Source organism: Ranitomeya variabilis, chromosome 6, assembly GCF_051348905.1.
Source record: "Ranitomeya variabilis isolate aRanVar5 chromosome 6, aRanVar5.hap1, whole genome shotgun sequence".
Lineage (NCBI taxonomy): Eukaryota > Metazoa > Chordata > Amphibia > Anura > Dendrobatidae > Ranitomeya > Ranitomeya variabilis.
This window is the reverse complement of record NC_135237.1, coordinates 55510831-55538270: the sequence shown is the minus strand read 5'-3', so window position 1 is coordinate 55538270 and position 27440 is coordinate 55510831. Positions and strand designations below refer to the sequence as shown.

General features: G+C 40.4%; 1 protein-coding gene across 25 annotated transcripts in view; it reads left to right on the top strand.

Moving 5' to 3' along the window:
• The window catches only part of PARD3 (par-3 family cell polarity regulator), a 637712-nt gene that overhangs the window by 410179 nt on the left and 200093 nt on the right, over positions 1 to 27440 (top strand). For 7 of the 25 annotated variants that reach the window (XM_077268516.1, XM_077268514.1, XM_077268506.1 and 4 more), the window contains 6 exons: positions 3480 to 3707; positions 10619 to 10657; positions 10965 to 11015; positions 12852 to 12899; positions 13113 to 13160; positions 13361 to 13577. In XM_077268516.1, the coding sequence (XP_077124631.1) occupies positions 3480 to 3707; positions 10619 to 10657; positions 10965 to 11015; positions 12852 to 12899; positions 13113 to 13160; positions 13361 to 13577 (631 nt within the window). The remainder of the gene's footprint in view (positions 1 to 3479; positions 3708 to 10618; positions 10658 to 10964; positions 11016 to 12851; positions 12900 to 13112; positions 13161 to 13360; positions 13578 to 27440) is intronic. The other 18 variants (XM_077268525.1, XM_077268526.1, XM_077268529.1 and 15 more) reach the window with 6 other exon arrangements.

Below are 27440 nucleotides of genomic sequence, written 5' to 3'. Positions count from 1 at the left end.
TTCCTATTTTTAAAAACTTTTTTTTTTTTTTTTTTTACTATTTTCAATAGTCATATTAGGAGACATGAAGCTGTGTAATCGCCTGTGCTATACATATCAGTACTTCATCATCAAAGTCGGGGACACGACCTTTGACATAAATATACCTCAAAGGTTGTGAACGGGTTAAAGAAGCCATTACTGAGGGCCACAAACAAGAAAATATTTTTTTTTTTTTTTTTGCCGAACAACACAGATTGGACCCGTGGACTGTTGTCTGATGAGTCGTAATTTCAGATTTTTTTTATACCAATTGCCAGGTGTTTGTGAGACACAGAAATGATGAGCAGCTGGTTTATACATGTGTGGTGCCCACCATGAAGCATGGAGGGTGGGGTGCTTTGCTGGTGACACTGTTGGTTACTTATCCCATATTCAAGGCACTCTTAGCAGGCTACTACAACATTCTGCAGCAACATGCCATTTGGTTTGCACTAAGTGGGACCATCATTTGTGCTCAAACAGGACAATGACCTAAAACACAACTCAAGGCTATGTAATGGCTATGTGACTAAGAAGGGAGAGTGCTGCATCAGATACATGACCTCCACAATCACCCAACATCAACCCAATTAAGATGGTTTGGTATGAGTTGGACTGCAGCACAGTAAAGGCAAAGCAGCCAACAAGTGCTAAGTACCTATTGTAACTCTTTCAAGGCTGTTGAAAAGCCATTCTAGGTGATGACCTGATGAAGCTGCTGGAGAGATTGCCAAGGTGGTGTAAAGCTGTCATCCGCATAAACGGGAGCTATTCTAAGCAATTTAAGATTTAATACATTCTGGTTTATTTCCCACTTTTCTTTACTCCTTGTTTCCATATTTGTTCCTTCGTTGTTTTGTTGCCTTGTGAAACGACAATGTGCACATTCTACGGATCCATTTTTTCGACAGATCCGGCTAGCATATCTAGGTTGTTGGAGAAAAAAAAATTTGGAGCATGCTCAGTTTAAAAAAAATGGAATTCGGCGCCGGAATCCGTCATTTTCCAGATCCAGCACCTTCTGGCTCCCATAGGCTTCCATTCTAGCAAACAGCCGGCGCTTCCGGCTTTTTCGCCCTAGACAAAAAACGTTGTTATGGATGTTTTTTTACAGAAACCGGAAACGGCTGATTTGCCGGATCTGGTGAAAACCGGATGAAATGCAATGTCATCTGGTGCAAATCCGGTACTAATACAAGTCTATGAGAAAAAATAACGGATCCGGCAGAAAAATTCGCCGGATCCGTTTTTTTTTTAAATTTAGCCGGATTTAGCCTGACAGCGAAAACCTGATGTGTGAAAGTAGCCTTACTGCGATCCAGTTGTGGGGGGAAAAAGGTATGCATTTGACAAATACTTATATTTTTACTTGATGTTTGGAACTATTTAGTTTACTACTCTTTTGAACCCCTTTTTGGGATTTACTGATGTTGTACAAGCCAGACGGAGACCAAAAGGACATGGTTTTGACTACTATCTAGTTAGTGGTCACATGGAGCTTGTACCTTGAGAACATCTTGTCGTATGTACTGAATCTACATTGATGTAAATTTAGTGTAAACCTTGTAGGGTCCATGTTCTTTACTGCTTCATGTACAGTTTTTGTTAAAAACCTTTTTTTTTTTTCCATTTATGCTTTTAAGATTTTGGAGTAGTTGCGCCCTTTTAAATGCCCTAGAAACATTGAGGCAAAGTGTTTGTCATTAATAAATGATGCCACAAATTACTTTTTTCAAATTTTGGTAAGATTTTGCGTCAAGCTTCTGCTGTCAAACTTTATTTTTCTCATCCACTTTTCATACAAAAAAAGTTGTCCAAGTAAAGATCGATTTAAGGACATGAAGGTTCGTGTAATGAGTCTGGCATCTTCTGTGAGCAGTTGTCATTTAAGTACTATCTGTACAAAGCATCTTGAACTTGCACTTGACAAGCCAAAGCCAAAACTAATTAATAAGCGGTGTCTGTGCTTTCAGTAAATGACGGCAAAAGGCAGAAGTGTGCCCTGCTGGTTAATAACTTCATGCCAAAGACATTCTCTCCTTCTATAACTTGGCCTGCAGGGAGGGATTACAAAAAAGGGTTATATATATATATATATATATATATATATATATATATATATATATATATATATATAATTTTTTTTTCTTTTTCTTTCAGTTAGCACACTCTTAGTATTCATAGTCTACAGTACAGAAAGACTGCAGAAAAGGCCACATTATAAAATATTCAGCTTAATACTTTTTTAAAGGATTTTACTTATGACTCATTATTAAATGTAAAAGATTGACCGTTCAAGCCAGGGAGGAATGTATATTTTCTTTTTAAACCCTTAATCAATAGCCGAAGAAATCCAGTGAAAGTAAAAATAAAAATCTACACTTGCCTCCCAGATTGGGGCTGCTGCTCTGATCTCTGCCCGGTCTTCCCGACTGGTATCTTAGCATAATAAATATCACATAACCACTGCAGCTGGTTAGTGGCTGTTGACCATTTTGTTGGAGGTAAACCGTGCTTCTTCTGCTTGACATTGTGTGACATTGTTTGTCTAAGGCAGTGTTCCCCAACTCCGGTCCTTAAGAGGCACCAACAGGTCTTGTTTTTAGGATTTCCTTAGTATTGCACAGGTGATTGAATTCTTGCCTGTCCAGGTGAGAATTGCTTACTAAGGAAATCCTGAAAACAAGACCTTTTGGTGGCTCTTGAGGACCGGAGTTGGGGAACACTGGTCTAAGGAGACCGGTGGGGGACTCAGGGTTGAGAGTGGAACTGCATGCCGACCCGGGATACAACTTATATACGTGTGTGTATGTATTCATGGAGGCCATGGATAAAGAACTAGACAACTCTTTTTAGGGGCTCTCTACAAGGGGAACAGCTTTTGAGGGAAGATATTTAGGCAGCTTCTTCAGGCCAAGCTCAGCTTGATTGACCAATCTTACCTTGATTGGGCATAGGGAGAGGCCTGTCAATCAAGCTGACCTGTGTGGAAAGAAGCTGGAGGGGCAGCTTATAAGCTGAGTACTGGGCACTATTCCTGTGCCCTGACACTATTACTTGTGTTTTTACTGTGGTTTGGTAACCTGTCACGATTTTGTGCTGACCATGGTCTGGACAGCATAAATCTTCTGTCTGGTGTCCTTTAAATCCTTATGTTACACATAACAAGAGTGAAACTTTTGACCATTTTTTTTTTTAGGTTTCATGGTAGAAATAATTGTTTGATGTGAAGGTGATAGGAAAGGACTGTGACACAAAGGAATCTTGATATTAAGATGATTCTTTTTCTAAATGACATGACTAATAGATTTGTTCTTCAACAAACTTCAAACTGTTGAAAAGGAATATGAAAGTTTCTAATATAAACACCTCCCTGCAGAATTTAACTGAAGACTTGAATAGTCAATCATGCACTGTCTTATACTAAACCCAATTAACTTTTCCTTTTGACCTCCAAGGTTCCCCCAGCAGAGATGTGGGGCCTTCATTAGGCCTGAAGAAATCCAGCTCATTAGAAAGTCTGCAGACAGCCGTAGCTGAGGTGACTTTGAATGGCGACATTCCTTTCCATCGCCCACGCCCACGGATTATTCGAGGACGAGGCTGCAACGAGAGCTTTCGAGCTGCTATCGACAAGTCTTACGACAAGCCCCCTGTTGATGATGACGATGAAGGAATGGAGACATGTAAGTTACGCACTGCATACTTCGTCCTCTGGGGAGGACAGCCCAATCAGTGATCATCTAATTCTATTTGGCACAGTCAGTTTCTTTCTAATCGCCACTCCCTCCCATAACCAGTAAATGGGAAAACTGTCTTTCCTATTTGTATCTGAGAGGATCAAAGTACAGTTCTTGTACATTGATTCTAGAGTAGAGCTCATCCGGGCTGAAACTTCTTTTGCTTTCCTCTGTCCAGATATCTAAACTGGTTGGAAATGATACATAACTGATCTTATTAGTGCTTCTTTCCATTTTCTCATCAGGTCCCAGAGTAGTAATGTACCCAATTTAGACAATTGATTTTTTTTTTCTTGTAGTAGAATTAATAGGGTTTTATTGAGGAAAGTTCAATACAACAGTCCACTTAATTGATTAAACACAGAAAATCCTGGCAGAGTGCTGCTCATCAAAGGCCATTTCTTAGACCTTCATTGGTAGAAACCTTGAAAATATATAATTTTACTCTAGACATTATCTTATGGCGCCACACTGAAATTTCTGTATCAGAACATTTTAGTTTATTTCCTTTAAGGTTCTAGTGTACTGCTTGCTCTACAACTTGAAGGGGTTCTCCGAGAATATAATAAAATTAACCCTGTCATGTAATTCAAAAGGCAGACCATTTTAATCACGTTTCAGGAGGGGCTGCAGTCTGAAGAAACAATGGCTCCTTAGACCTGAGTCTCAACTTACAGAGGAGCTGCATCTTATACACACTTATCTGTGAGCTGCAGGAGAAGTGCTGTGACATGAGAAGAAATAATGTTCTCCTCAGCTGACTGCATGGAGGTCTGAGGCAGAAAAACAAAAAATGTGCACTCAGTCAGCCGTGGAGAAGATTTATTTCTTCTGATGTCGCAGCCTTCTCAGCTCACTGAAGTATGTGTGCTTATGATACAGCTCCTCTGTCAGCTGAGACAGCTATTTCTGGAGCTGTGTTTCTTCAGACTGCAACCCGTCCTGACACAAGACTTTGATCTGGCTGCCATTTCAGTTACTTGATAGTGGCCTTTTTACTACATTCATTCTTGGAGAACCCTGTTAAGTACCTGTTATAGGCCGAATAATTCATTCATATGAATATTTTTTCTGATCAGTGTTGCCATGGATTGATGTATATAAACTCACACCTATCAACTTAGTACAAGTAATATTTGCGGACCTTTACTACAGACTTAGAAAGCCTGTTATGCTGTCAATGTCGCTGTCATAATGATGAGCAAATGTCTAGTATTAAGACTTCTACCGATATGTGTACATGCAGCTATGTCACAACCTCTGATCAGGACAGTTTGTAGAAAACATTCAGCCCATTGTGAAGTTGGCCATAACATGGCCCAAAGGAGGATGTGTCTTCTGCATTTTAAAACAGACAGATTTTGAGCATTACAAGACTCTGAATAGACTAAAACTAACAGCCAAAACTGCTGTATACAAGTGGAAATAATTGGCTTTGTAGTTTGTCGGTTAGGACTACAAGACTTTTTTTTTTTTAGTGCTATTGATTGATTTTAATTATTAAGCTGTAGGCTAAAGAATATTGTAAGTTGCATGCAGTCTTTTGCACTGCAGCTGGCACTTTCTAAAATCCATCAGTAGTGCTGCAAAAACTCTTTGTGGGCTTAGCCTTAAAGTCATGTAGGATATAAGTTGTCTGTAAGGGCATGCTGGTCTTAAAAAGTTGGAAAATTTGTAACTTAATGTCTGCAACCCGATTGTCTTACTTCAGAGAAATCCACTTTTTTCTTAAAGGGAACCTGTCACCCCGTTTTTTCAGTATGAGATAAAAATACCATTAAACAGGGCCTGAGCTGTGCTGGACAATAGTGTATTTTGTGTACCCTGATTCCCCACCTATGCTGCTGAAATACCTTACCAAAGTCGCCGTTTTCGCCTGTCAATCAAGGTGGTCTGGTCAAATGGGCGTGGTGACATCGCTTCTTCTCTCCCAGATCTTGCTTATCTTTCCGTTGGTGGCGTAGTGGTTTGCGCATGCCCAACAGGGGAATGCACTGCACAAGCACTGCGCAGCTGAAGAAAAAGAGCACGATCTGCGCTATTCTCCGCTTCTTCGCTGGCGGCGGCCATCTTCCTGAGGCCGGGCGTGCGCAGATGGAGCTCTCTGCTGCCCGGAGCTTGAGGAAAATGGCCGCTGCAATCCCCATCTGCGCACGCGCGGCATCAGGAAGATGGCCGCCGCCAGCGAAGAAGCAGCCTTCTGGTCTTCAGTCAAGGAGGCCGGCGTTTTCCCCCTGCTTTAGACGCCACACAGCTGTCACTCACATCTTCAAAGTTTTCACAGGAGTTTCCAAATTGGAAAATGATTGTCATTTAAAGTTTATTTAACATCCCACATCAGATTGCACTTTAGTGTTCGGGACAAGTGCCACGTTATTTCAATTTAATTTCCGTTCACTTTTAAAAAATTTGAAATAACTTTTTCTTTGGGATGTAGAAAAGGAACAATTTTGTAGTTGATGTATGTAATCAGGTTGTTATTTAGGTGAAACTCTCACTCATTCACAAGTCAAGTTTTTTCACATATGAGGAGAACTGACTACGGTAAGTTTCATCAGCGACTTAAGTCCAAGTTTTGCAGAGTGTTATTAGTTTTTCTCATACTTTAAAAGAAAAGTTTCTCCACCCTCTCATATTGCAGTCCTTGAAAATCAGACCACATCCAAGTGCTGTCCCGATATTTTTTTTTTTTCCCCGCGGACCCAAAGACTTGCATTTCTGATTTTGATCCGACACTTCGATGACAGGCTGACTGTTCAGATAACATTTCTGTTGTCAGACAGCTTTACACATCACAGCTGTCAATATACAATGTGTATATCTGCAATGCCTGTTGTATTATTTGATTCTAAGCCATATTACAACTACATATGTTTATTACCCAACATCTAAAGATTTTTCTTTATGTTGAAAGTGGTAAATCACAGAAGTGTCAGCCGAGCCGATCTGCGGTCTGTGCCACTTGATTGATAAAATGGCTTATTTTGCATCATGTTAGACTTAGTTGCATTTTTGTTTTTGGAGGAATGTTGTGCCTGTTTCTTCTCGAACAGAATAATTACTGGATTTTTCAAAAACACAATCTGTGAGCGACAAGAGTAAGTGAGGAAATGGCATTTTCCTGTACTTTCTTACTTTGAGGGATGGCGTGCTCAGTAATGAGTCTGAAATGATGAATTGTAATTATTCATCACTCTGTTTCCATACATTGAACAGCCACCTCAGACAATTGTGCCTTGCCCTTTTCCCACCCACCATACGTCTCTTTAAATTACTAAATTATGTTTGCTGAGGTCATTGCACAATGGGAAGTTTCTTTATGAATGGAAACAAATTAGATTACATTTTGTCTAGCCATGGATTTCATACCGCACAGAGGCTAAATGTCAGCCCGTGCCGGCCCGTCGCAGGCTAAGAGGTTAGACTTGTGTAAAGTGATCCTAATTAGCTTGGCCTAAAGGGTATCACTGTCATCTTTCAATAATGGAATCCCTCAGACAATGGTCAATGTGCTGACACACGGACAGTGACACTTCTACAGAAGTGACCCTTTGGTCTGTCAGTTCCTCTGTGCTCCCACGCCTTAAAATGATTTCAGCCCACAACATGGATGGGATATATATCACAATTATTTGAGATATTGAATCCATGACCCTCTTTGTCCCCTTAATTGTCAGTGTTATGCTCCCAATCCCTGAAACCACTTTTCTGTTTTGCCAAAACGAATTTCAAGCAACGTAAGGTTTTGATCTAACTGTGGTTTGTAGATCAAAATTGCTGTGAGAAAAGATGGGCACCGATCTGTCTAGAAAGAATAGGATGCTACGTGTGTACAGGACTATACAGAACTATCTTGAACCAAACAGGAGATCACACACAATGTATGAACAGCAACAAATGATTATCGGCATTAGAATACGATTTATTGAGCATAAGATTATAAGATTTGAAGACCTAAACATACACTCTGATAATGAGACTTTGTAGTGCCCAACTACTACTCTCCATGCTGTAAAACACAATATAAATTGCTCTTATGTTACAATATTGTGTACACTTCCCTCAAGCTGCAAAAATAAAGAAAAAACAATCTGACAAGGTATGGGCTCCAGAAAACTTAAAGGTTCCTGTGGTGTCTGTCATGTTAAAGAGAAGTTGACCGCATCAACAGGGAGCATGATTCTGGCCATGTTTGAGTCTGAAACGCCGTAGCGTTTGAGAAAATCATGCTTTAAAAGTCGCCGGGGACCGAACCGCAAGGAAGATTAGTCGGACAGGCGGGTCTCGGCTGCTTCTCCCTACCTGCTGTCCTGGAGTAATTGGTCTCTCACTGCGAGCATGTATAGGCAGAGACCTGTCATTACACAGGAGCAAGCAGGGAGAAGCTACCGAGGACTCGCTTTTCTGACTAGTCACCATGTGGCTCTGTCTCTGGCAGTTGTCAAAATATGTTTCTCACCTGTGCAATACTTGGGAAATTCTGAAAACCTGGACAGTTCGGGGCTGTGAGGACAGGAGTTTAGGAAGCATTGAAATAAATCCTGTAAATTGTGAATTGCAGCCTCTATGAATTGCTCTGGTCTTTTCAGCACATTCCACAGAAACACAATCGGATTGAGATCTAGGAAATTTTGAATAACTTTTGCAGTGTGGCATGGAGTGTTATACCATTAAAACAGCCTCGTTGTCGTCCACATAATGGACATTTTTCCATTACTCCATGGTCCACTTTGAAGCCCCTTTGTCATTTGTTTGGGCTCACCATAGACACTCTGGACGTTAATCATGTTTGCATTCCCATATGTACCAAGCTGTGAGTGCAATGTGTGATCTGACCCTTTAGATGCCCATGATGCTTACTCTGCTACACAGGCTGTCCTTTGGAACATTTTGGTAGGTAGTAACTTCATGCCAAGAACCTGCCATTTTTGGAGGTGCTCTGGCCAAGTCATCTAGCCATCATAATTTTGGCCACTGTTAGTCTCTTAGATCATTCCTCTTGTCCATTGTTTCTGCTTTTAATAAACTAACATCAATGGCTGACAGTTCTTGTGCTGTCTAGCATCTTCCAAATGTTGTTCATTTCTGTAATTGGCTTCATTGTTGTCCCCAGTTTTCTTCTCTCAAGTCTATGAAATGCGAAGAAAAGGTCTGGTATAAGGTGCTTGGCAATCTGATTCCATTTTCAGATTATTTCATTCAATGCAGTGAATTATGAAGCCTGTACAAGTCTGCATTGTTAAATTAAAAAAAAAAAAAGACACCGGCAAATAAAATGTAGTAATTAATCCTAACGTTTTGTTCCAGGAGGTGGTGAAAACCCCAAAAGACAAATTGCCCCATATTAAGGGAAAAATTCCTTCTCTACTTATACGGAAAATGAGTACCGTAGTTACCGTAGTCAACCTCTCATCTCCAGAATTTAGATCCTATAACCCATAATATTATATTTTTCAAGAAAGACATCCAGGCCCTCTTTGAACTTTTTTTTTTTTTTTTAAGTGAATTGACCATTACATCTTCATGTGGCAGAAGGGTCCATAGTCTAAAAAAAAATTTAAAAAGTCAATGTCTATGATTATGATTGAACCTTCTTTCCTCTAGACTTAGATTTGCAAGAATGACAAGGGGGCATCCTCTAAGTGTAGAAAGATCATACAGGTCTCTGTCCTGTCCCGTCGTAAATTTGTACATTGTAATAAGATCGTCCATAAGTCATCTTTTTTTCCCAAACTGAATAGCCCCAAGTTTGATGGCCTGTTTTGATATTGCGTTCAACCCTTGGTGGCTCTTCTCTGCACCCGCTCTAGTTCAACTATGTCTTTTTATATACCCCACCCAAAATTGTGCACAGTATTCAAAGTATGCCACACAGCACTTTGTCAGAGTGCATTGACACTAGATCCTTTACTCCAAGTTTGGATTGTGTGCAGCTATTACATTGTACATTGTTTTTTCCACTATTCTGATGCTCTGATTGTGTGCAGTAGAGCCCACGGCATGAGATATGTGACATCCTGCTCGCCTGCAGTCTTTCCGCAGCCCGGAGAGAGCTGTTCTTTGTGTTCTAGAGTCCCAGTTGGTTCCTAAATTGGCTCCTTAAATCTGGCAGGTTGAGGAGCCTGAACGTAATGAAATAAGAGCAGATTGCCTTGTTTTGGGTTTCTAGTCACAAAAATCACCGAGCTTGCTCTTTGCCGTGCTGAAATTACCTAGTGCAGTCATGATGCCCATCTCTTGTGCATTATCAAGGTAGAAGGCTTTCAGAGGAGACATCATTTTGTGATGAGCAAGTCTGCTTTATTTCCTTTACAGTCCTGCTCTAATAATGGAAGTGTTTGACTAGTTTACAATGAGCAAACGAATGAATAGCATGCTATGTGACTTAATTAGCATGTAATAATATATACAGTGTATTCTATTATGTCTACCATATTTAAATAGTGTATAGCAGCTCTCTTGTAAAAGATCCAGTATGTAAAGCATTAATTATACCATCATGTATGCACTTAGGTAATGAAAGTATTTAATTAAGCCTTGGTAAAGTCATCCTTGCTGCATCAGTATCGGGCATGATTGCAAATACCATAATAGGCCGCGTTCTGTTGAATGTTCGTTATTGCCTCCACACCCACCCCCCAAAAAAAACAATAAAGCTTCTATAGATAAGAATATCAGAGTGGAGCCTATTTAGAGAACCTCTTATTGTATCTAATACTTCATCAGGTGATATCCACACCCATCTGGAGCCGCTAAACAGCTCGTCAGAGTGGGATAAGGGGGAAACGCCAATAAAGACTCCACTCATGATGTGTTACATCTAGACTGTAAGATATTTGTATGTCTCCCTTTAACAGATACAAATGGGCCCCACCTGAACAGTTCAATGGAATGGGGTATGTTAGAGACATCCTAAGTAGTTTTTGTCCTTGTCCGTTTGCCCTGGGTGCAATGACGTGACTTCTTTGCCACACATGGTGTGTTTCTGTAGATGCTCACATTTTACACAATTAAATCTGGTGATCAGAGCACATACCTACAACATGGGGTCATTTTTCTTACAAGGGCATTTTGCACTCTGGGCAATTTACCTGTCTTGCTAATTGTTATATACCGTAGGTTGTATTGAAACCTTTACTTATTATGTAGACTGTTTACTTATGTCTGGATCTCCAAACTTTCCTTTATTTATTTTTTTAACAGCTGCTACTAGGTCACAGCTGGAACCATTGAACAGCAGTTCTTCAGAGCTGGGTAGGTGAGGTTGAGAGTAAGATGTCCATGCATGGTACTTTAGCTGGCTTTCATGTGTCCCCAATCCCAACATTGAACACTCAGTGTTGAGTTAAGGAACATGAAAAAGTAGCACAACTTTTTTTTAATTTGAAGGGGTTGGCCATTACTATTGTTTTACTGATTTCCTACCCTGAGGGTGCAGTACGAAATACATGAAGCTGTCATGCTCTGGTTAGGAGAGCTGCCGGCCAGTCCGTGCACTGTGTTCTGATCTCGTTCCAATTCATACGGCCATCTAACTGTGCCCTTAGGATAGACCATCAGTACCTGATCAATGAGTGATCAGCTGTTAACAGAAGATTTTGGATACTGCCGGGAACACAACAGCTGTATCATTTCTAAGTGGCCATGGCCAAATACTGCAGATCCTATTCAAAAAACTAGTGAGTGGATCTTCCGGCCACGATCACTATAGTTTTGACAGCTCTGCTGTGTTCCGGCAGCGTTTGAGAACTTCCTGTTGGTGGGGTTGACAGATGTCACCCCTCCTATGATCAGATCTAGATTGTAAGAATAGGCCATTAGTAAAAAAAAAAAAAAAAGTAGTGACCAATCTCTTTAATATTGATCAACTTTTGCAAAGTTATGAACTTTTGTAATATATTTCAATGCTTTACTTTACCTCCTCCTCGAAGCACCATGCTGAAGAGCTGTTTTAATTTCCCATCTCAAGCTCCCTAAAAATCTGCTTTCAACTGCTGATCAGCAAGAATGCTACTCTGTTTACTAATCCCTGTATCAGACATAACTTCCCTCTGCTCCCCTCCCCCATACTCAGGCAGGGATAGACCCTAAGGGCGTAGTTAGATGGAATTATAACATGGACGACACATGTCGCTTCGCAGGGCGTGGACTGGCCGGCGGCTCTCTTTACACGAGCGTGACAGCAGCATAGAAATATATGTTGTCACGCTCAGGTCAGGAGACCCGCCGAATAGTCAGAGGATTGTGATGCAATTGTCGTCCGTGTTATATGGCCGTCTGACTGCGCCGTCACTCAGATTGTTGGTAAATACAGTATGGAGTGTTGCTGGGCAGCAGTCGAAAGCAGATTCCTAGGAAGCTGGAACTTGGCAAATCAAACAGCCGTGTAGCTTGGTGTTTGGAGGGAGGCAAAATAAGGTTAGGAAGTATATTACAAAAATGAATTATTTTTGTAAATGCGGATTAATAAAAAAAAACAAGTTTCGATATTATTTATCTGCAGGACTAATTATATTTAATTAGTATTATAACCACAACATACAGTGGTATACAGTTCCTGAATCTTTCATTGTGAGAAAAAGAAACCTTTTTTTCCAGTGGCCGTCTCCACCGGAAAGTGCAGTCGGTCACATTTTTTTATTATTAAAGAAAAGGACTGACTACACTGCCAAGAGAGAGACAAAAAAGAACATTTGCTTTCCTTCCTTCAGATAATTAGCGCCTGATGCATACGTTTACATTTTTGAGCCCAGAGCTATATCCTGCATATATGGAAACGATTGGTTCACACAGTGTGTACTGAGCCTTAGTTAAAGAACAGTGCAGTGATAATGTGGGAGCCATGTTATGCCCTTATTACGGTTGTGTGAAGACAGTGAAAGCAATACACAGCAAAGATCTTACATGTAGACATACCCAAAGTTGGGTTTATCCTCAGTGCATCTGAGTAAGCAAGAGAGGAAGGGAGATAGGCATAGCCAGATTTTTGGGATGATCACGAAGATAATATCAAAATTAAGCAGACTGCTCTGTTAAGATAAAACCATGTATTTTACAGACAGTAATTACACCCAAATAATGCTTTATCAGGTACCAGTAAGTCCCAGCTGGAAGGATTGAGCAATTCTACAGACTGGGGTAGGTAGTTTGTTTGCCAAGTGGTTCACCTCTGTTTCTTTGTACAAATTTTCCTTACTGATTTGTGATTAACGAACCATTCCCTATTTTGCTAATACACTGGTGTTGGGTGACGGTTGAAGTCTGGTGATCTAGTGGGCACATGTATACAACTGAGACATCATTGTCGGTTTTGCATAAGATAATATCTAACTAATTCTAATACTTTACCAGGTTCTAGCAATACACTGGTGGAGCAAAAGAACAGTTCAGCCACATTGGGTAGGTTAAGCCATTGCCCAATTTTTGGAAACTTCTAGTCTTGACTATGGTGTTCTAGTACTAAAAGTACTAAAGGGTGTGCGCTTCATTTTAAAGTGGTCTCCGTGGTCTCTTTCATAGTCCAGTGATCCATATATTTGACTCCATACATTTTACCCAGCTTTAATGCTTAATGTGGCATATTCTTAATTTCTTTATAGTGGAAGAGGACACCGAGGAGAGTTCACGATCAGGACGTGAGTCTGTGTCCACTGCCAGTGACCAGCCTTCCCATTCTCTTGAGAGGCAAATCAATGGCTCAGACAAGAATGAGCGCAAAAAAGACAAGAGTGGAAAAGAAAAGAAAAAAGACAGAGACAAAGATAAAGGAAAAACGAAGAAAGGAGGAATGCTGAAGGGGCTTGGAGACATGTTCAGGTAGGTCATTTCAACAACTTAGACTTTAATCTTGTATAAAGTACACATGGCTCTGTCCAAGCTCCCCTTGTTATGTTTCTCTCATTGGTCCCAAGGGTCTCCAAAAAGTCAAGGAAAACCATATTCATCTGATGTTCTCAAGCCAATAACGTCATGGTTGAGACTGGAATATCTCTGTCCAGCTCTCACCACTGGAGGTAGAGCTACAGAAAGCCAAGAGCAACTGAGCTGCTCTATTTCCATAACTTCCATGGAAATGAGTAAAAGTTACAGAAACAATGTAGCACAGAGTGTGGTCAGGGCTATATGGAGTTACTCCCATCCCAGCCATGACTTCAGTTGCTCCTAAAAAAAATGTAATCTCTGTATTTTTTTATTATATCTGTTGGATCCCTAAAAAATGACAAGGTTTTGCAAGACTTTCCTTTTCTCCAGTTCTTAATAACTGGCAAAGTTAACTTCTTACGTCGAAAACATGACCCACGTCTTTAAATGAGATCTATACATCTGATTCTTTGGAAGAGTTAGCCGCTTTATAGAAATAGATTAAATTCTGCTCTGACTTTGCTTCTCCGATACCAACACAACTACTAATCTACATCAAGTCCTGTCATTCGAGGCCTTCTAATAGCAAGCATTTATTGTGGTGTTCATTAAACATTGATTTCTGCTCTCCTCCTTATTTCACTAAGGTCTTTGTAATGCGCAGAATGTGCTGGTTAATTGACTGGCTCTTCTCACGATGTGCTACTTCTAAGTGTTCACTATGCCGGGCCGAGTACTTCAGTTTGTCATTAAAAAGTATAAAAGTGAAGCTGTGACTCTATTCATTTATCTTCTATATTGTAGACAGGCTTTGGGTGATGTAAGTGGATCTTAGTGAATTTATAAGCTATGTTCTTAGGTTGATTGCCTCAGGACAAAAAAAAATGGAAGTCTCTGCAGCCTGCAAATGTCAGGTATACTGGAGAATGTCTGTCTTTTTCTAACTTTTATCCCGAATCTGCCGACATTAAATGACTTCAACTACATAGAGAATTTTTTTTGCTGCCTAGAAACACTTACACCGCACTTCTCGATTTATCTTCCAATCCGCCAAGTGGGGTCAACAATGTGTTTGACAAGAGGTGAGAATCCTGAGCGGCGAGCAGGTATCTAAGTGAATTCCCACTTTTCATTTACTTGGTGGTATTGTTATGGACCAAGAGGATTTAGGTTACAAAAATTGCTAGTCTGAAAATCCTGTGTCTCTCTTACTAAAGATCGTACTTGCAACTATCCCTGATCCGATTGTAATGCACAACCAATTGGGTTTCACAAAGTTGCAGGACTTACAAAATATAATGTCTAGGTTAAAAAAAAAAAAAAAAGATTTTTCTAAAAGTTAGAGTAAATTAAATGGAACTTGTTCTTAAAGAAATCGTTCAGTCTTTTATAAGAAAAATATCTTCTATTGTAAATTACACTTAGACTCAAATGATAATGCATGCCTGATGATTAAAGGCATTTCCATCCTGATGAACAAATTCCCAATGTCATAGCTTCCCACTTTTAGTAGGGCGATGCACCCCCGCTAGACTGACACTTTGGACCAGTGGAATTGTGGCACCCTTGGCCTAAACTGTGCACTCCCGATGCTAAGTAAGGCAGATTTGTTTCCTCAGTGACAGGGGAGCACTGTGGCACTAAAGTCGGCCAGATGCAGCAATTGGGTCAGCTTCAGAGCAGCACTTACAAGCTGTATAGAAAATAGCTTGTAAGCGCTTCACACTTTATATGAGAGACCAGCCGCTGCACTATTGTTTAGAACGAACAAGATTTTATTTTTTTTTTAAACTGTTTATTTTTGAAAGATTTTCCTTTTTCTCGTACAAATAACATCATAAGGCTATGTTCACACGATCCTTTTTTTGCTGCGGATCCGCAGCGGTTTTCAGGCTGCGGATCCGCAGCCGTTTTCCATGCAGGGTACAGTACAATGCTACCCTATGGAAAACAAAAACCGCTGTGCCCACTATCCTTTTTTTCGCAGGCAAATCCGCGCGGATTTGCCTGCAGAAAAAAAGAAGTACCATGTCTATTCTTTCTGCGGATTCCGCTCCTGTTTTCAACAGGCACCAATAGGAAAGTGCTGTTGAAAACCCGCAGAGGAATCCGCAGAAGAAAAAGCAGGAAAATCAGCAGTGCAGTTTTGCACTGCGGGTTTTCCAAATCAGGACCTGAAAAAAACCGCAGCAAAAAAAGGATCGTGTGAACAAGCCCTAAACATAAGTATAGATGTAGCAAAATTATGCAAAATAATGCAGAACATTTTAGATGTTTCTTCCAGTGCCACTGCTGCTCCTACTAAAATTAGGGCAAACATCTAAAACATCATCTAAGAGTAGGTGGGGTACATGGAAGGGATAGGGAAAAAGTCAGGGAGGGGGAAAAGACACAGAAAAAAAAGAAAGAAAGAAGGCACTTAACATCAATGTGTTGGCTTAGTTACATAGTCATCCCATGGAGCCCAGACGCGATTGAACAAATCAATTTGATTATTAATACAGACCATAGCATTCTACATACTCCTCATTTCTTTAATCTTCATCCTGAGTTTTTTCGTGGAGGGAGTTGATCTTTTCTTCCAGTACTATTAGACACTTTGCCGATGTTAGTATATGGAGGAGCAGCCTGGCAGGGCCCTTTGTCATGGGCAATGGGGAAGGGTGGGGTGACATTAAGCAAATAAGTCACAGGATCCAGAGGAATCTCTACATCCAACACCTGAGAAATCAACCCCTGTACGCTCTTCCAGAATGGGATATAGTCTGGCAATCCCAGAATATACGTGGCAATGAGCCCACAGCCCCCCACGTGGCAGGGTAAATATTATGTAAGACCTCTGGCGTATGATACCGATGCATCAGTATCTTGTACTGATTTTCTTTATGTGTTATGCATGGTGACGATTTAGCTGCCTTAGACCATATGACCTGCCAGATAGGAAGCCGAAGTTCCCTCCCCAGATATCTCTCCCACTTTATCATGTAAGCATGTTTAGGAGGGGGGTCTGATGGCGGAGTGAACAGTACGAACAAGATTGTTAATAAGAAACTAACTGAAAACACTTTAACAATGTTTAATCATCTAACATAAGACAACACCTTTGGTTGCTTCTTTTTCCCATATTCTATTGACATATTTATCATATTCATATACACCCAACTAATCAAGCCATCAGTTGTGTAGGACCACTAGATTCATGAACATGTGTTTTTCAGCATTTTTGGTTGCATTTATATGGACTTTTTTACCTTCCTTTTTTGAAGTTAAGGCTAAATTCCCTTGATGAGTTTTTGAAGATGCAGCTTTTCGGTTCCATTTCTGCACCTATAAATTGAAACCTGTCACCACGTTTGGCCGATATGAGTTAAGGTCACCACCTTTAAGGGCTTATCTACAGCATTCTGTAATGCTGTAGATAAGCCCTGAATGAATTGTTGTAAATTCTTTATAAATTATGTAGCAAACTAAAAAAAAAAAAAAAAAAGTACAAATACACTTTGTACATCTATTATCACCAAGATTTGTGCTTGTCGGGTCTATAAAAGAATACCGTATATACTCGAGTATAAGCCGAGACCCCTAATTTTGCCACAAAAAGCTGGGAAAACTTAATGACTCGAGTATAAGCCTAGGGTGGAAAATGCAGCAGCTACCGTAAATGTCAAAAATAAAAATAGATACCAATAAAAGTAAAATTAATTGAGACATCAGTAGGTTAAGTGTTTTTGAATATCCATATTGAATCAGGAGCCCCATATAATGCTCCATACAGTTCATGATGGACCCCATAAGATGCTCCATATTAAAATATGCCCCATATAATGCTGTACAAATGCGGGTTATGGTGCCATAAGATGCTCCATACAGACATTTGCCCCATATAATGCTGCACAAATGCTGATTATGGCCCCATAAGATGCTCCATAAAGACATTTGCCCCATATAAAGCTGCACAAACATGGATTATGCCCCACAAGATGCTCCATGTAGACATTTGCCCCATATGCTGTTGCTGCGATAAAAAAAGAAAAAATCACATACTCTCCTCTCGTCGCTCAGGCCCCCGGCACTTGCTATATTCACCTGCTTCCCGTTCCACTGTCGCCGGCCGCCGCTGCGTCTTCCCCATCCTCTGCACTGACTGTTCAAGCAGGAGGCGGCGCACACACTAATCGCATCATCGCGCCCTCTGACCTAAGCGTCAGTGTGGAAGACGCAGCGGTGGCCAGCAGTTGTGGAACGAGGAGCAGGTGAATATTGCGCACTGCGTTATACTCACCTGCTCCTGGTGCAGTCCCTGGTTCCCCGGTGCCGGCAGCTTCTTCCTGTGTTGAGCGGTCATACCGCTCATTACAGTAATGAATATGCGGCTCCACCCCTATGGGAGTGGAGTGGGGTCCATATTCATTACTGTAATGAGCGGTACCACGTGACCGCTCACTACAGGAAGAAGTTCCCGGCGCCCGGAGAACCAGGGACTGCGCCAGGAGCAGGTGAGTATGATTACACAGCTGCTGCTCTACCTCCCCTGCTGACCCGTGGGTATCACTTGAGTATAAGCCGAGAGGGGTAATTTCAGCCTAAAAAAATGAGCTGAAATTCTCGACTTATACTCGAGTATATACGGTAAGTGGTTTTGTCGAGTTGCAAAATGTTGCACATGTTTTACTGGCATTGCACCACTTTTCAGGCTTGATGTACTGATCTGTTAACCACTCAACAGGTTATATAATATAGGAAAGAGCAATCTAACCTTTACCAAATCTGAGTGTGCCACTATGCAAATTTACACGGGTGTTCGTGTGCTGCTTTTCAGTGCAAACACATTGTAGTAATGTTTGAGTAGCCATTTTGTAATTTTCATCTTTTACATTTTCAAAATTACAACAAGGAAAATGGATTGATGCAAAAGTTTGGGCACCCTGCATGGTTAGTACCAATAACACCCCCTTTTGAAAAGATCACAAATTGTATATGCTTTTTGTAGCCAGACAAATGTCCTTCGATTCTTGTTTCAGGGATTTTCATAAATTCTTCCTTGGAAAATTCTTCCAGTTCTGTGAGATTCCTGGGTCGTCTTGCATGCACTGTTATTCTGAGGTTTAGCCACAGATTTTCAATGATGTTCAAATCGGGACTGTGAGGGCTATTGTAAAATCTTCAGCTTGCGCCTTTTGAGGTTGTCTGTTGTGGATTTTGACGTGTTTAGGATAATTTTCTATTAGTAGTAGCCATCCTCTTTTCATCTTCAGCTTTCTTACAGATGGTGTTATGTTTGCATCAAGAATTTGTTGAAATTTAATTTACTCCATTTTTCTTTCTACCCATGAAATGTTCCCCTTGCCATTGGCTGCAAGACGACCTCAAAGCATGATTGATCCACCCCTTTGCTTGATGGTTGGCAAGATGTTCTTTGTCTGAAATTCTGCACCTTTTTTTCTCCACACATACTTTGATCATTGTGGCAAAGAGTTTTATTTTAACCTCGCATGTCCACAGGACTCATTTAGAAAATGCATTAGGTTTGTTTACATGTTCTTTTGCATACTGATGCTGAATTTTATGGTGCAGACTCAGGAGAGGTTTTCTTCTGTTGACTCTTACATGAAGGCCACATTTGTGCAGGTGTCCCTGAACAGTAGAAAAATGTACCACAACTCCATAGTCTGCCTAATCTTTCTGACTGTCCTTTGCAATGAAGTGCGTGTTCTGATTTGCCTCTCTAGCAATCCTATGAGCAGCTAGACTTTCACTGTTCCTGTTTACTGCCATTTCTTAATTACATGTTGAACTGAGGAAAGGGCAACTTGAAAACACTTTGCTATCTTCTTATAGCCTTCACCTGCTTTGTGGGCCTCCACCATGTTCAGAGTGCCAGGCAGCTGTTTAGAAGAACCCATGGCTGCTGATTTTTGGCACAGGTTTAGAGGAGGCTGGTTTTTATAAAGCTGTGCGGCCCTCCAAAGAAATGTCACCCCACATCATTACTGACCCACTACCAAACCGGTCATGCTGAAGGATGTTGCAGGCAGCAGATCGCACTCCACGGCGTCTCCAGACTCTGTCACTTGCTCAGTGTGAACCTGCTTTCATCTGTGAAGAGCACAGGGTGCCAGTGGTGAATTTGCCAATCCTTGTGTTCTGTGGCAAATTTAAAGTGTCCTGCACGATGTTGGGCTGTGGGCACAATCCCCATCTGTGGACGTCGGGCACTCAGACCATCCTCATGGAGTCAGTTTTTAACAGTTTGTGCAGACACATGCACATTTGTGGCCCGCTGGAGGTCATTTTGCAAGGCTCTGGCAGTGCTCCTCCTTTTCCTCCTTGCAGAAAGGCTGAGGTAGCGGTCCTGCTGCTGGGTTGTTGCTCTCCTACGGCCCCCTCCACGTCTCCTGGTGTACTGGCCTGTCTCCTGGTAGCGCCTCCATCCTCTTGACACTACGCTAACAAACACCGCAACCTTCTTGCCACAACTCGCATTGATGTGCCATGCTGGATGAGCTGTACTACCTGAGCCACTTGTGTGGATTGTAGAGTCCGTCTCATGCTACCACGAGTGTGAAAGCACAACCAACATTCAAAAGTGACCAAAACATCAGCCAGAAAGCATTGGTACTGAGATGTGGTCTGTGGTCCCCACCTGCAGAACCGCTCCTTTATTGAGTGTCTTGATAATTGCCAATAATTTCCATCTGTTGTCTATTCCATTTGCACAACAGCATGTGAAATTGATTGTCAATCAGTGTTGATTCTTAAGTGGACAGTTTGATTTCACAGAAGTTTGATTTACTTGGAGTTATATTCTGTTGTTTGTGTTCCTTCTATTTTTTTGAGCTGTGTGTGTGTGTATGTATGTGTGTATATGTATATATAATATATATATATATATATATATATATATATATATATATATATATATATATATATATATATATATATATATATATATAATAATATATTCCCCCTTACAACCCGCTAGTGGTTAATACTTGTCTTATGTGTTTAGTGTAATGTGCTTCACATTTTTGTTAATTTGGGTAGTACACCCAGAAGAATTCATCTTCTTTTTTTGCTGGACTGGACAGAGCTGACCACAACTCTTTCTGATTACTAATTGTCATTACTTGCTTTTGGCAAGAAGTTGCTCAGTATCCACCCACACAGAATAAATAAAACACTTGTGAGGACATCACAGGAAATTTCCTAGACCAAAGCCTCGTTAATTCACCCCTTTGTGAGTAGCAATGCATTATTTAAGTTTAATATTGGCACAAAGTATGATCTGGATGAGCGCTTCTTAGCCATTTACTGGATTCAGAGACGGGTAATAAGTGCATTGTACTGCAAAGTAATTTGTACTGGAAATTGTACTACAGCAGTGATCTCTAACCTGTGGCTCTTGAGGTGTTGCAAAATTACAACTCCCAGGATGCCCGGACAGCCAATGACTATCCAGACATGTTGGGAGTAGCTGGAGAGCCGCAGGTCGGGAGTGTGGTAGAGGCTCATGCATCATCTTGTGTGTTCGGGGTGCATGTTACACAGATCTCCTATATGGCCACTATACATATCAATGCTGGGCAAACACCACTCGGTATATGCAGAGATTTCATAACAAGAAAAAAAAACCTGTAACAAACTCCTTCAGATGGCATATACAACATTATACTATGTTCTCCCATGGAGACTCTGATTTCAGTTCTTCAAAAAGACAAGACTGTGCATATATGGCAATTATCGCAGAATAATACTGTCCACAAATCTGCACAAGGCTGTAGAATGGGTCATGAGTATATCATTGGTAATGATTTAACCCCTGAACCCCCTGCGATCATTAGAACATTAGGACAATGGTATCCATGTACAAAGTTTCACATACATAAGCATGGACATCGCTGTGTCACTTACTGCAACAAAGGGACCTTGATGATTGTGTGAGCACCACTGCTGCTTCATTCTGCTGATCAATTGTTCTCCACCTAATCATAACAGTTTAAACTTCTTGAAAATCCGTCTCAAGAAGTTTCATTAATTCTCTACACTTCAAGTATTTTTCCGAAAGACCTGTGTAATTCATCAGTTACGCCATTTGGCATCACTACAATTACATATATTTAACTAAAAATAAAAAAGATTTTTTTCTTTGTATTAATAATTACCTTCATTCCTTCATTCATTTTCAAACCCCTAGATACAGTTTTCAGCCTGAACTAAGTTTCACATTTTTTTCTTGTGGGATTTAGTCTATCAGTAATATAGGCTGCGTTTGAGTTTTATGTGTTAACAAATCAGTACAGCTTCTATCCTGCACTTATTTCCTCTTGAATTTACTTTTTTTCTATAGCCTGTTTTTCCTTCTTTCATTCAGATGCTTTCTCCTTGCTATGGAGATTTGTGTTCAGTTTTGTCTTCCTCCCTGCTGCTATCTCTAACACTCAAAGAAGGGAGGAGAGAGCAGAGGAAGCAAAGAACAGGAGGTCTGACAAATTTGTTAAGGATTTAGACACTCTATAGTAGAGGTGGGAATCTTTTTCTGCTAAGGGCTATTTGTATATTTATACCATCCTTCGGGGCCATACAAATTGCGCCCTAACTTTTCAAACAAAATACGTCACGGTACTGGTGTCGGGACGTAATCTTTCATTTTCCTCACCTCAAGGTTCAGTAGTGAGCACCGCTTGCGCGTGCTCACACTGCAAGATCATATTAATGATATACGTCGGCTGTCAAAATACAGCTGCCGCCCCAAGCACTATGGTTCCCGGGATTCTGTCAGGGGTCCCGATAAAAGGTCATCATGTGCCGCCGCGGACCTGAGGTTTCCCACCCCTGCTTTACAGCATCAAAATGGTAGAACATTTTAATGAGAACTATTTCAAAAGTTGTTTATCTTTGGATTAAAATCCAAAAGAACAATAAAATAAATAAAAAAAAATATGTGCAAAGGTGTAACTTTTAATGTTTTTTTTTTAACCTGTTAAATAATGAAAAACCATGAAATGTGATCTTTAGGTATAATGTGGAGATGCCAAAACAATTAGTCACCTCACTATTGTTGTTTTACACTGCTGTCTTACCAAATGCGCTTTTCCCTTATAGCCTTTAACTAGTGACAGCAAATTAATATATTACCTGTTGCATATTCCATTTCATGTACTGTGGATTGTTTAATCCTGGAGTTGTTGCTGCTTTTTACATTTGTTTTGTATCCTCTGCCGTTGCGCTGAAAGGTTCGTTATCATCTTGTCTCTTGCCGAATGCTTGAACAATGCACATGACATGCCAATCAGCCTGCAGATTCCCCGCTAATGCTCGACGAGTCTAATTTATACTGTTCTGACATTCACACGTACAATATACTCAGAAAAATATATATTGTTTATTATTTTTAAGTTAAAAAATTCATATTTTTTTGTTGAATACCATGAATACCTAAGTGATTAATGTTCTGCATAATGTTAAAGGGAACCTGTCACCCCCAAAATGGAAGTTGAGCTAAGCCCACCGGCATCAGGGGCTTATCTACAGCATTCTGTAATGCTGTAGATAAGCCCCCGATGTAACCTGAAAGATGAGAAAAAGAGGTTAGATTATACTCACCCAGGGACGGTCCGATCTGTTGGGCGTCGCGGTCCGGGGCCTCCCATCTTCTTACGATGACGTCCTCTTCTGGTCTTCATGCTGCGGCTCCAGCGCAGGCATACTTTGTCCTGTTGAGGGCAGAGCAAAGTACTGCAGTGCGCAGCGCCGAGAAAGGTCAGAGAGAACCAGCGCCTGCGCACTGCAGTACTTTGCTCTGCCCTCAACAGGGCGGACAAAGTACGCCTGCGCCGGAGCCGCAGCGTGAAGACAAGAAGAGGACGTCGTCGCATGAAGATGGGAGGCCCCGGACCGCGACACCCATCGGATCGGACCGCAGCGGGACCGCCCCTGGGTGAGTATAATCTAACCTCTTTTTCGCATCTTTCAGGATACATCGGGGGCTTATCTACAGCATTACAGAATGCTGTAGATAAGCCCCTGAAGCCGGTGGGCTTAGCACCACTTCCATTTTGGGGGTGACAGGTTCCCTTTAATAATAATGTTGCCTTTTTATGTTCTGGCATTGCATTCATTTTTGAGGACCTCGTTGCTAGTCTATCTATATTGAGCTTATAGTTGCCCAAGTTCCTTGCCTGTATTTTGCTATAGCCAAAAATACCAGATTTGATTACGTCATTTGGGAGTTTACTTATGGAACTGCATTAAATTATCCTATGAGCTTTATAAAGGGTAACATGTAAGGAGAAATAGCTTCACAGAGCTCTATAACTGTACATTACTGCTGTTGCATAATATAGTTAAGGCAGACCACCCACCATACAGTCAGTTTTACCTTGCAGATCGTTACTGTCGTTATGGACTGGCTTGCCCCCCACTCTAACACGTGAGCGATGATTAGCCATCACTTCCTTTTACTCCCTAACGGCAGCCTTAAAGGGGTATTCCCATCTCCAAGATCCTATCCCAATATGCAGTAAGTGTAGTAATAATATTCGCAAATACTTCCAATTATAAATTTTGTTAGCTTTTCTGATTCGCTATGTCTCTTTCCTCATGTGCAGGCATTGCAGGACCTTAGGTATCCATGGTTGTGACCACTAGCAACTAGTTCACTAAATCAGTGGTCGTAACCATGGATGCTAAAGGTCCTGCAATGCCTGCACATGAGGAAAGAGACCTATCTAATCAGAAAAACTATACAACCTTTCTAATTGGAGGTATTTGCTGGTATTATTACACCTACTAGATATTGGTATAGGATATTGGATATGGAAATGCCCTTTTAAGACAGCAGAAAGAGCTTTTATGGTACCAATAATTTTTGATTGGAAGCATTATTTATTTTTTTTAACCAAAAATCTATCATTTGGCTCAAATTGCCAAACACCTGCCTCCAGGCTATTGTCCTATCAGTCATTGCCGTTTACAGATGAATGCATACTGATTATTTTTTGCTATATGTTGTACACTTCATTAAATAGCCACTGCCTTTTCAACAAATGTTACATAAATCAGTTGTACAAGCAAATAAAAGAAACTTTGTAAGATACAGTATACTATTAGAAAAATATGCTTTTTTCTACACTTATGAACCTTTACTTTTCCTTCCTCCTTCCTGTTAAACTCATTACTCTAAAACCAACTAAAATATAGATTCTCACTGGCTTCTCACTGAGGAGTCCGATTATAGCTGAAGTTATACGAAGAATGGAGGGTGGCGCTGAGAGAAACAGACAGGTCATGCTGCGTAATTTCTAATAAATGCTTATCTAACCCCAAAAATAATGGCTAACTGAAAAGATGGTAACAAATTGCAAGCTTTCTAGACTACACAGGTGTCTTCATCAGGCAAAGACTAAAATAAATTCTGAAGAATCACATATTTATGCTCAACATTGCACAGAAAAAAAAAAAAAACATGGATAAGACAGGTGACATGAAGCAGAATTACGAGTGATAAACAGTTATGTCCATAAATATTGGACCAGTTCTTAGATAAGGATTGTTTTATTGTTCTCTGATTGGGGTCTGGTTCTGTTGTGATGACCCCACATGGTCTGAGGGGCAAGTTCCTTAGTTGATGTAAAAAGACACAAATCCATGCGACACATTCATTCCTGCACTGAGACTGTAAAAGGTCATCATCAGTTTATATTCCCATTTGCCTGATGAAGAGACCTGTGTAGTCTCGAAAGCTTGCAATTTGTTACCATCTTTTCAGTTAGCCACTAAAAGGTATCAACCACTGAGGACTCTCAATTCTAAATATTTTTCTATCTACTGGCTAACACGGTACCAAGATATATATCTTTCCTGTATCTAACCCCAGTTCTGGATTCACAGCTACACTGCTCTGTACTGCAGTATTATGTCCTCTGTGCTGCTACTGCTTCTATCTGTGTGCTCCATAGGAAAAGAAGGCTACGAATTCTTTGGTCATAACAACTATTCTCCACCCACTAATAATAACTATTAGAAATCGATCATGAAGAAAGGAGAAATTGGTAAAAAATGAAGGATACAAATCATATACTAGCCAGAAATAGTGCTGTTCCTCATGTATGTATGTACATGTATGTATGTGTGTATATATATATATATATATATATATATATATATATATATATATATATATATATATATATATATATACCGTAGGTTATTCTGAATTCACCTGTTGAAAACAACCTTAAGATTTGGCCCATGCTTGGATTTTCTTTGGCTTTTCTAGGTATACATTCGTATTTTGATGAACGTCATGTGAACTTATTGCCAAGCTTACAACCTAACACCGCTGCTTTCTATGTCTTAAGTACTGGTTTTATGTGGAGTCTGGTTGAGGTCTGGCAGATGAGCGGGTTTTGTGAGCGTTTACGACCGTCTTGCCGAGCAGCTGTCTCTGGCAGAAGCGAGCTCCGCGGACTGCTGCAATGCACCTGGGGAGTATGTGTTTACTGAAATTGCAGGAATAAACCTCTAAGTGAACATGTATTCATTTTATAAATGGTGCCATTGATAAACTGAGCAGAATTGTAATAGACATTCCAATAAACTCATCCGTTCTATTAAGGACGATAAAGTGACTTTCTCTTGAAAGCCTATTTATTTAATTTGAATATTGCTTCAAGAACCAGAAGAGAGCGCCTTGTGATAATCAACGAGCTGTAGGATCTGTCGTACGAGTCATTATCCAATCGTGTGTTATGACTATTTATCTGACATAAAACATAACAAAGTGACACATTATTCAGCACGTACCAAGAGAAGTGAGGTTCCTGCTCGCAAGCTTACAATCTATGAGAAAATAGGGGAGACGCAAGTTCAAAATAAATTGCTTGTTGTGTAGAGTCCAGCCATTAGTACAATAGGGACATTCAAATAACGTTGCGTGAACCAGTCACCAGCCAGTATCTGCAGAAGTACAGGTACACAGTGCTACTGAGTACAATGGAAGAGAGAACAGGAGATAGTTAATTAGATTAGTGAAGTGATGGGCTAGTCTAAAGACATGGCACTCTTGAAAGTGTGGATACTGGGAACTAATTGGATTTTCTTAGGTAGTGCATTCCAGAAAACTAGTGCAACACGAGAGAAGTCCTGGAGATGAGAGTGGGAGTTTCGGATTATAGAGGATGTAAGTCTTAGGTCATAATTTAACCCAAAGAATGCTCTTGAGTTATTTCCCAAATAGGTGGTGTTTAAAAAAACTAAAACTGCAAGTAAGATTCACAGTTGATGCAGATGTTACCTGAACTGCTTCCAAGCTATATGTTAACATTCCCTAATACATAACACTGGTCAACAGCATTTTTGGTACCAAAGATATTTCATCGAATTTAGGGTATTTTTGGGGTGCTGATTCTGAATATGTCATCAGTTTTGCCAGATTGGCTCAAGTTTTTGAGATTTTTGGTATCTTATTTATAGCACTTGTTGGTAAATGCGACGCATCATCTCATTAATTTCTTTGGATTAGTACTTGAACTGAGCAGTTCTCAATATAGTTTTGTGTTAATTAGTGTTCTAAAAGTTTGTTCATAGCTTGATTTTTGCACTAACTTTATGTTGTTGTCTGTTTTCCAGTGAAAAGCATGAACTCATCAAGAAGTTGTCTTAACGATCCAGACTCATTCTGTTACATTTGTGGTGAATACACACTGCCAAAACATAGAAGAAACATAACAGACTTCGTAAAAAAAGTGTATTTTGCCTATTTTGGGGTTATGCTTGGGACCAAGACAAGTTTTGGGCACCACACATAGTGTGCAAAGC